This window comes from Echinops telfairi, unplaced genomic scaffold (assembly GCF_000313985.2).
Source record: "Echinops telfairi isolate 266 unplaced genomic scaffold, ASM31398v2 ScPeMD7_25;HRSCAF=90, whole genome shotgun sequence".
NCBI lineage: Eukaryota > Metazoa > Chordata > Mammalia > Afrosoricida > Tenrecidae > Echinops > Echinops telfairi.
The window spans coordinates 19,426,745-19,436,736 of NW_022103922.1; the positions used below are offsets into that span (position 1 = coordinate 19,426,745).

General features: G+C 44.9%; 1 protein-coding gene across 1 annotated transcript in view; it reads right to left on the reverse strand.

Moving 5' to 3' along the window:
• RPS6 (ribosomal protein S6) overlaps positions 1–1,421 on the reverse strand; it is a 3,785-nt gene extending 2,364 nt beyond the window's left edge. The window contains exons 1-3 of the mRNA XM_045289249.1: positions 1,333–1,421; positions 651–782; positions 3–194 (exon numbers count right to left, since the gene is read on the reverse strand). Of these exons, the coding sequence (XP_045145184.1) occupies positions 3–194; positions 651–782; positions 1,333–1,338 (330 nt within the window). The 5' untranslated portion in view covers positions 1,339–1,421. The remainder of the gene's footprint in view (positions 1–2; positions 195–650; positions 783–1,332) is intronic.
• Between the last annotated feature and the right edge of the window lie 8,571 nt (positions 1,422–9,992).

Below are 9,992 nucleotides of genomic sequence, written 5' to 3' on the forward strand. Positions count from 1 at the left end.
AAGTTAAGAACGCTCAGATTGGCATCCACAATGCAGCCCCGGACAGATTTGCGCTTCCTCTCCCCAGTTCTCCTTGGTCTGTAGCAGGAGTGCCCCTTACTCAGCAGTAGGCGGACACGGCCGTGGGTCAAGACGCCTTGCTTCATGGGAAAGCCTTGCTTGTCATTCCCTCCGCTGATGCGGACAACATAGCCCTGCATGAAGACACAACACATTCGCTTTTATGCCAATTCTGAAACACACTAGTGTAGACAGTATGAACAGCACCACCCATTCCAGAGAGGGCCATCTTACACCATCCTGAATCAAACACGTTCCTAACTTGTCTTACCAGGGTCCAGAGCAAAGTCCCCAATATGGCCCCGGGTATTTAACACTAGAGTCTTGGCACTTAAGAAAACACTCTGGCTATTACCAGGGCCGCTGACAAACTCCATAATACAAGGCAAAAACCAAGTTCTGGTAAGCTTTTTTGGCATTTGTCCTTTCCGTTTACTCTCAATAACCCCTAGGGTATGGGTCTACTTTGTAAAACGCAGGAGGCACCGGCCGATCCACAGCCCCGATCCATCAGGCCAAGGGCCTACCCAAAGCCTCTGCCATCTCCTTCCGTTTACACAGCCACCACTAGGTGACTTGTCAAATTTTACCTTCCATTCATCGCCCAGCGCCTCGGCGGCGACTTCCGTGGCCATTCGCTTCTCATAAAAGGTGCGAAGTTTGCGTTCATCGTCCACTTCAATGAGTTTCTGGCAGCCAGTGGCTGGGAAGGAGATGTTCAGCTAGGAATCAAAAAACATTAAGGTCCGTGAGGCCCACGGAAGGGTCCTACTGTTTTGCAAAGAGCCTGCCCACACCTCACAGCCATCTGCAGGAAATTTGAGGTTCGGATTCTGTCCCCCAGAGCACATGGGCGCACAGCACGGGACAGGCACAGCACCGAATAGAGAACCTTTGACCTCAAGCCCCGAAAAATTACCCCACGGGAAAAGGGTGCTTAGAAATCTTTAACCATTTTATGGCGAGAGCCTGACCTAGACGCCGGGGGTCGGCACAACCCTGTCACAAAACGGGCAGCAGGCGGGCCTGTCCAGGCTGGTGCTCGCGGACGCCACCATGGCGCTCCCAGAGCGCGCGGCGCTACCCTGCCGCAATCACTCGTCATCCGCCCTCCTAGGGAGGCCTGGTTACCGGGGGCCGATCCCTGTCCTGCCCCAGAAACCCCTCCATCTAGAGTCGGCATCTTGGGGCGCAGGGACTGCGGCAACGCCGCGCTTCCGAGCTCGAATCAGGGCACCCCCGCCTCGCCCGTCTCCCGCCACCACGTCCTACCTTCATGCTGAAGCAGCCGACCGCTCCGCGACGCCACGGAAAAGAGACTCAACTTCCGCTCAGCGCCGGTCACATAGGCGCCTTCAGTTCTCGCGAGATGAGATGACTTGGATAGCGGAAGTGAGTACAGCTCGGCGCCACTTCCGGGGCGGGTGAGAACCGCGCTGGCCGAGGTCGGGCGGCTGTGTGGTGGAACGTCCACTTCTGAGGTCCTGCCTCTCGCTGCGCTCTCAGGGGCCGTTCACGCGGGGCGAGGCGGAGCCCACGGCGACCGCCAGCTGCCCTCGATGGTTCGGAGGACCGGCATTCGCCTTGGCTCTTCCACTGTCCTGCCCCTCCCGTCCGGGAGCGTGTTCTGCCCTGGGCCCAGCGTGTCACAGCAAGAACTCATCCTGAACGCGATGAAGTGTTTTGTGTTGTTTTTCCCCAAGGCAGCTGAGTGCTGTTCCTTCCAGAACCCCCTTCCGTTTTCCACAGCACCAAACGCACCTATGACATCTCCTTAAGGACATGCAGGCAGGCCTTTTCAGATTGTGTCTCTCTCAAGCCTTTTGTGACCACACTACTTTAGTATCCTCCTCCTTATTCTTTTTATTTTCATCGTTTTATTAGGAGCTCATACAACTCTTATCACAATCCATACACACATCAATTGTGTAAAGCGCATTTGTACATTCATTGCCCTCATCATTCTCAAAACATTTCCTCTCCACTTAAGCCCCCGGCATTAGGTCCTCATTTCCCCCCCTCCCTCCCCGCTCTGCCCCCTTCATGAGCCCTTGATAATTTATAAATTGTTATTTTGTCATATCTTGCCCTGTCCGACGTCTCCCTTCACCCACTTTTCTGTTGTCCGTCCCCCAGGGAGGAGGTCACATATAGTTCCTTGTAATCGGTTCCCTCTTTCCTACCCACTCTCCCTCTACCCTCCCAGTATCGCCACAAACACCACTGGTCCTAAAGAGATTATTCTTTATCACACCACCTTAAGCCTTATGATCCCTAATTGGGAAGTGACTTGTGTATGATCTCCTTCCACTAGGTGTTGAGTTTGGTTGGGCTTGTGTCTCAGGACTCAGCACAGAGCATGGAACATAGTTAAAGGCTTAATATTAAAACAAAACAAAAAAAACCCAACACTATTCACATAGTGAACCTATGGGTTTCTGAGACTAGATTTTTACAGGAATAAAAAGCCTCATCTTTCTCCCGTGGAACAACTGGGTTGGGCGATGGTAAATATTGCATATGATGTAAGCATATTTAGTATAAGATGTGGAAAAGATAGGGTTCAATGGCAAAGTCTATCAGAGCATTTCTGGGAAGATATCAGAATAACCCACATTAATCAGTCCCCTGAAGATAACAAATACCAAGAGTAACATTTATTGTCTACTCAATACCTGTTGCCATCAGGTGAGTTCTGACTCCGCAACCCTATAATTAAGAACACCTTCTCGATAGACAGGCTAGTTGGGCTGCTAACTGTAAGGTTGGTAGTTCGAACCCATCAGTTGTCCACAGCAAAAAAGGTGAGGCTGTCTGCTCCAGTAAAGATTGACAGCCTTGGAAACTATATAGGGTTGTGATGTGTGGGAATCAACCCAATGGCGGTGGCTTGGTTTTGGTGTCTAGGTAGAGAGGAGCTGAGTGGTAAGTGGCTAAGCAAAAGGGTGGAACCCAGCAGCATGCTCCTAGAAAGAAAGATGTGGCAGTCTGCTTCAGGAAAGATTGATATCCTTGGAGACGCTGGGGCAGTCAGACTCTCTCCTGGAGGCTCCTTAGAAGTTGTCTACTAAAAATGTACTTTTTTTACCCCCCTCTCCAAGAACAAAATTAAAAGTTGCTTTCCTGATAAAAGTTTGCTTTCTAGAGTCATTGCATCCTAGTTCATGCTTCTCTGATTTTTGAGTTTAGACTTGCTTCCATTTGAAGTTGAAAGATTTTATTGAATCTTATTTGGCTGTGTGGCATGAATACCTGAAATGATGGTTTATCCAACCTTTGCCATTCTCTTAGGTGAAATTCACATAACACAACTAACCATATAAAGTGAACAGGCCAGTGACTTTTATTTTGTTTTTCACCATTGTATTAACATAATTCAAATATACAAATCAATGGTTCAAATACAGCAAAAACAGTTGTGCAATTATTACCACAATTTGGGAAAATTTTCTTCATTTTTTCACCCGTTGTTACTAGCATCTCATATCCACGCAGCCCCCACCCCTTGTTGTAATCCCAAGAAACTATTAATCTAATTGCTATTACCTATCCCAGATTTCATATAAATAAAACCATAACAAAAAGAAGTCAAGCAACAACAATAAAATAAAACAGAAAAATCTCTTTCTAAAAGAAAGCAGAAAGTAATAACTAGGACAAGTTAAACATGGGCAAAAAAGGAGAGCAAGTGGTAGGATGTTAAAAGTTAAACCAAAGCGCTTCTGCAATAATTCACTATCCAATTCACCCTGTCTGTGGACAAGGCGGTTCACATCCCCATTCAGTGGTCTGAAGGAATTCAATGGAGCGTTAATCTATGTGCGGACTCTGCAAATGGATTTTGGACGTTCACTGTCAGCCTTCTGCAAACCAGGTGTTCAGCATTTACTCTTTAATACCATTCCCTCCTCTGCTCTTGGGTTTTACCATTCGAAATCCTTGAATTACACAGGCTAGTGTGCTTCCCTGGAGACTTAAGGTAAATGGATAGTTGTTTAAGACAAGCCTTTCAGACCCCAGACACCGTTCTTTCTGATAGCCAGGCACCATTGGCTTTCTTCACTACACTTTGCTCTAGTCCCCATATCTACCGTGATCATGACAGGAAGTATCCAATCAGGCCACATTATAAGAATGAATTGTTCTCAAGGCTTATGACTAAGTGCGAGATCAAAATCCTTTCATATATCTAATATTTGGATCTCTGACCTACTTTAGAGGCAGCATTAGCAGGTTCTTGAACATGAGTAGCATATAGGAGACATTTGGTATTCTATTAATATTCTTAATCTAGCTGAAATAAGGATGGGGCTTTCTATTCCCATAAAGAGTTACAGTGTCAGAAACCCACAGGGGCAGCTCTACCCTTTTCTATTGGGCCCCTATGAGTCAGCATGAACTCGATGGCAGGTTTTTTTTTTGTTTAATTTAGCTAATGGAGTGTGTGAAAATGACTATGTACATGTATAGGAAAGCGTATTAGACTACATAGAATGTTCATTTATACAGGTTAAAAACTTAAGAGACTGAACAATGGGAGTTAGACAAGATAAAAAAAAATTTCAATGATGTTCATTCACTAAGGCAAAGCACACAGAGCAAAGAAAATATGGAAATGTATGTTGGTCTTAGGTTGCCAATTCCTGGGCAACCTTGAAAGCAAGATTTTTGACTCAGAATCCAATGACTTCAGAATCCAAGCTGTTGGGTTAGCAGGTCATTTGCTTCCTCCCACCCAGGGCATAGCTTGTAAGTCCAAATGGAGTCGTTTGGTCCTTTAAATAACACTATTGTAGGAGAGTCTATTCAATTGGGGTGACCATGGGACAAGTTCAGTGCCACTTTAGTACATTCATAATACTTTACATCCACCAACCACTGGTTCCAAAATGTTCTCATTACTCCCAAATAAAACCTAAAACTAGTAAGCAGTTACTCCCTCTTCCTGAGCCCCTGACAACCACCAATCAGTCTTTTGTCTCTGCATTTATGAATTCAGGATATTGAATATAAATGGAATCACAGTATACAACCTTTTAAGCTGGGTATAACTTCCTTCTTTTCCTTATATAGATCCAGCTGTCCCAGTTCTATTTGTCAAAGAGACTGCTTTCCCCCCACAGATGCACTTGACACTTTGGTCATAAACCAATTCATTATATGTGTGAGGGTTTGTTCTTGGACTCTCAATTCTATCCCAATGGTCTACTTGTCTGTTCTTATGTAAGTACCACACTGTTTGGAATACTGCCTTTGTAGTATGTCTTAAAATTGGGAAGGGTAATGTGGGAAACAAGGATTTCTCCCAAGTTGTCTCCCCCAAATATATACCAAACTTAGTTGCTTGCAAATGACTATACACTTGGAGGTCATCAGAAGTAGATCAGGGGTTATTCTCCCTAAGAGCTATCAGCCTTCTAGAACAAGCAGTCACCACTGTTTTTCCCACAACAAGTAGGGCCCACTCCCTTCTGATAAGGATAGTAATTGTCTGTTAACTTGTAGGCGACCACAGAGAGGTCAAGCCCACCCAAGGGTGACCAAGTTTAGGCCGCCATCATGAATCTAGGGTCTGCCCATCTTGTCACATGTATGCCTCTAGTCCCTCCCATTCCTATGTGCACACCCCTAGCTCATCCCCTTCCTTACGCTTATACCCATTGTACATCCCCTTCCTATAATGTGTATGCCCTTACTGTGACGTGTGGTTACCTGCAATCACGCCCCCCCCAAGTAGATATAACCATTGGTTAGCAATAAATGGGTCCTCCAGCCTCCTGCTGGGCCCTCCAACTTCTTGCTGTGTCCTTCAGCATCCTGCCAGGTCTCCACCCCCACCTTGCCTCATGGCCATTCAGGAGGTGAGCATGCTACTATGAAATGTGTCTTACTCCATTATTTGACTCTCTTTTATCTCTCACGCTTTCTATAACTATATTATATATATATATATATATATGTATCAACCATACAATTGTGCCTATCGAACCCGTGATTAGTGGGGGGGGTGGGGGCTGGCACCCTGTCCAGTCATAGAGTAAGTCCTCCAACTTTGTTCTTTTTATGGTTATTTTGGCTAGTTGAGGCCCTGATCAATTCCATATGCATTTGAGGACTGACTTTTCCATATCTGCAAAAGAGGTTATTGTATTTTGGTGTGGACTGCATTGAATCTGTGAACCCATACCTTACAACATGTATGAAAATCAGCACCGAATAAATCTATGACCTGAAAATAAAAACATAAAATTCTTAGAAGCTAAACCTTCAGGACCTTGCATTTAGCTATAACAACGAAAGCACAAGTAACAAGAGATAAAAATAGATAAACTGGATTTATCACAATGAAAACCTTTTGTGCATCAGTGGACATTCCTAAGAAAGTAAAAAAGACAACCTACACGATGTAAGAAAAGACTTGGAAATCAGGTAAGGTATGATATATTCAGAATATATAACTTTTGCAATTCAACAACAAACCCAATTAAAAAATGCATGTGGTAGTTACATAATCTGCTGTCAATTTGAGACTGTTAAGAGTGAAGGGGTGGAGGTTAGCCTGTCAATCATGTCCCAGCTTTATGACCCCATTTGGAGGCGTGAAGGACATAAATAACTTGTTGGAGGCGGGACACACAGACACTCCCTGCAAGACATTCCTGTTGAGAAGACACATGGAGCTATGCTAGAGCCCTGTGGCTGGAGACCTCTGCCAGCACTGAGATGCTTCCACTGCCACTGGACCCACAAGACTTTCCACCCACTGGTCTGTGATCTTCCTGCATTCAGCGTCATTGCAGGTGATGTGTGACTCTGAAGAGGAATTTATAGATTGGTATTGGACATGTGGACATTTTAATATTGGATTTATGGACTTGATCTGGACTGGGCTGGGATTTTTCTCAATATTCAATTGCTCTTGTATGTAAAGTCCTTTCTTATCCACACATGAGTGCCAGTGATCTTGTTTCTCTAGTCTATCCAGACTAACACAATAAACCAAGATTTCGATAGACATTTCTTAAATGAGAACTTACAAATGGCCCAAAAGCACACTCATAAGCTCTAGTCAATTAATAAGACCGTTCTAGCCACAATTCCTTATGTGGTATGTTGTAATTCTGGATTCTATGACCGTGGCTATAGTCCCATTCTGGAAGTCTTTCTCTGTTACAGGTTTAGGGTTGGATGTATCTTTAGACCCTACTTTATTAGAGGGGGTGAATTAAGTCACTATCCTTTGTTTTCCCCAAGGGTATGGTGTACTTACGCTGCCATGGGGCATAGTGAGTTACATATTGGGCTGCTAAACTCAAGGTTCTAAAACCAGCAGCTATCCAAGGGAGAAAGAGGAAGGTTTCTACTCCCATAAAGAGTTGCAGTCTCAGAAACACACAGCAGCAGTTCAATTTTGTCCTATAAAGTTACTATAAGTCAGAGTCAGCTCAATGGCATGAGTATGGTCTACTAAAGCTCGGTATATAAGAGCCATCTCAGACACGGAAAAAAATCCCAGGACCATTGGAAGAGCACAGTCCAGATCTCTGTCTGACGTGGTACAGGCCATGACCGGAGGTACCAGAGACTGTGGCCCAGTCACCAGGGGCAGAGCAAGAGGAGTAGCACTGAGATTAGGGGACTGTGAGACAGAGTGAAAGGGGGCGGTTCTGATCCATGGAGGCAGAGTCTAAGGGACAATGTGGCTGAAAGACTAAAGACCAGAGAATGAAACATACAACTTCCCTCTAGTTCCTAAAAGCTTCTTCCCCTCCCCCACCCCCCACTATCATGACCCCAATTCTACTTTACAAACCTGGCTAGACCAGAGGATGTACAGTGGTGCAGATAGGAACTAGAAGCACAGGGAATCCAGGACAGATGACCCCTTCAGGGCCAGTGGTGAGAGTGGCGATACCGGGAGGGTGGAGGGAGGGTGGGGTGGAAAGGGGGAACCGATTTCAAGGATCTACATATAACCTCTCCCTGGGGGACAAACAACAGAGAAGTGAGTGTAAAATATGACAATTTATAAATTTTCAAGAGTTCGTGAGGGAGGGAGGAGCGGGGAGAGAGGGGGAAGATGAGGAGCTGATGCCAAGAGCTTAAGTGGAGAGCAAATGTTTTGAGAATGATGAGGGCAATGAATGTACAAATGTGCTTTACACAATTGATGTATGTATAAATTGTGATAAGAGTTGTATGAGCCCTTAATAAAATGATTAAAAAAAACCAACAACAACAGAGAGGCTTTTTTGCTCCCTGAGGTGATGTATGTCCTTACTGTTTCCCGATCCTGACTTATGGTAACCCAGTAACTTGTCTAGTCAACTCCCATGGTTGTGAATATTGTCTACCAGGTCATTGCAATGAATTATGGAGCCCAGCATAGAAGTCGAGTGCCGTGGGAGGAACGTTTGGTGTCAGAGTAGATAAAGGATGGAGTGTGGAGGCATGGCTGCCCCTGCCTCTTGGCAATAGGGAAGCCAGAGGAGGTCAGATATGGCCTCCCATGCCATCAGTCATTGGGGAAATGCCAACCACACACACAGTGAGTTACTACACCCTACTAGGCTATTCTTTTAAAAACAGAAAACGTGTTGGGGAGAATATGAACAAATTGAAACCCTGTGCATTGCTGGGTAATTAAAAATGGTAAACCACGTGGAAAACAGTGGCAATATTTCCTCAAAGAGTTAATCAGAGAATTAGCATGCTCTTGTCGTTTGTGCCGTGAAGTCCGTTCTGACTCAGAGCGACTCTGAACAACACAACAAACCACTGCTGGCCCTCTGCCCGCCTCACAATTGTTCTTATGTTTGAGCCCATTGTTGTCATCCCTGTGTCCAAGTTCCAATTATTAACTGATGCTTGCAGCTGTTTCTTCTCACTTTGCGTCACGCCCCATCAGCAAATGAAGGTCCCGAAGGCTTTACTTTGTCCGCATCATGATGGTGGACATGACTTTGAGAAGGCAGCCCTTCCTCAGGCTTATTCTGAGTGCCTTCCGGCCTGGGGGCTCATCTTCTGGCACGACCTCTGACAAGCCAGTGACTTTGTTTCTACGTATCTACCCCAAAGAGTTAGACGTAGAGACTCAAACACTTACTCGTGTATCAGTGCTCATTGAAAAAGGAAATGGTGTGTTTTGAGAATGATGAGGGTAACAAATGTACAAACGTGCTTTATACAATTGATGTATGTATGGATTGTGATGGGAGTTGTATGAGCCCCCAATAAAATGATGAGAAAAAGAAAAGAAAAAGGAAATGGTGCCCTCCTAATAATAAGAGATTTCAACACATCACTTTTAGTGAAAGAACATTAGGGGGGAAAAAAACAACCACTCAGCAATGACACAGTAGATCTAAATGCCACGATTAACCAATTTGTCTGTTAGACTTACACAGAACACTCTGCCTACTCCCACCTAAGTGCAGATTCCTTTCCAGTGCGCATGGATCATTCTCTAGCGTAGACCACATTTTAAGCTACAAAAAAATCCCAAATAAAATAATACAAAGCACTTTCTCTGTTCACAACACCATAAAAGTAAAATCAATGACAGGAAGAGGGGGTGCATCTAAACTACAGAACCCGAATAACACCTTACTTTAAAACCACTGGATAATAGAAGAAATCGAAGACAAACTAAAAAAATTCCTAGACTAAAGCAAAACCCCAACACAACAGCCTAAAACCATTGGGGCACAGCAAGAAGTAGCGCTTGGAGGTCAATGTATAGCACTGAATACACCCCCCCAAAAGATGCTAAACAAGAAAGGGCCAACATTAAACTATTAACCCTCACAACTCAAGCAAATCTAGTAGCAAAAGCAGCCCACAGCCACCCGAAGAAAGGCCATAATGCAAATGCGAGCAGAAAGAAACGAAGTGGAGAACAGAAAAGCCATGGGATCAGAAGACCAGAAGTC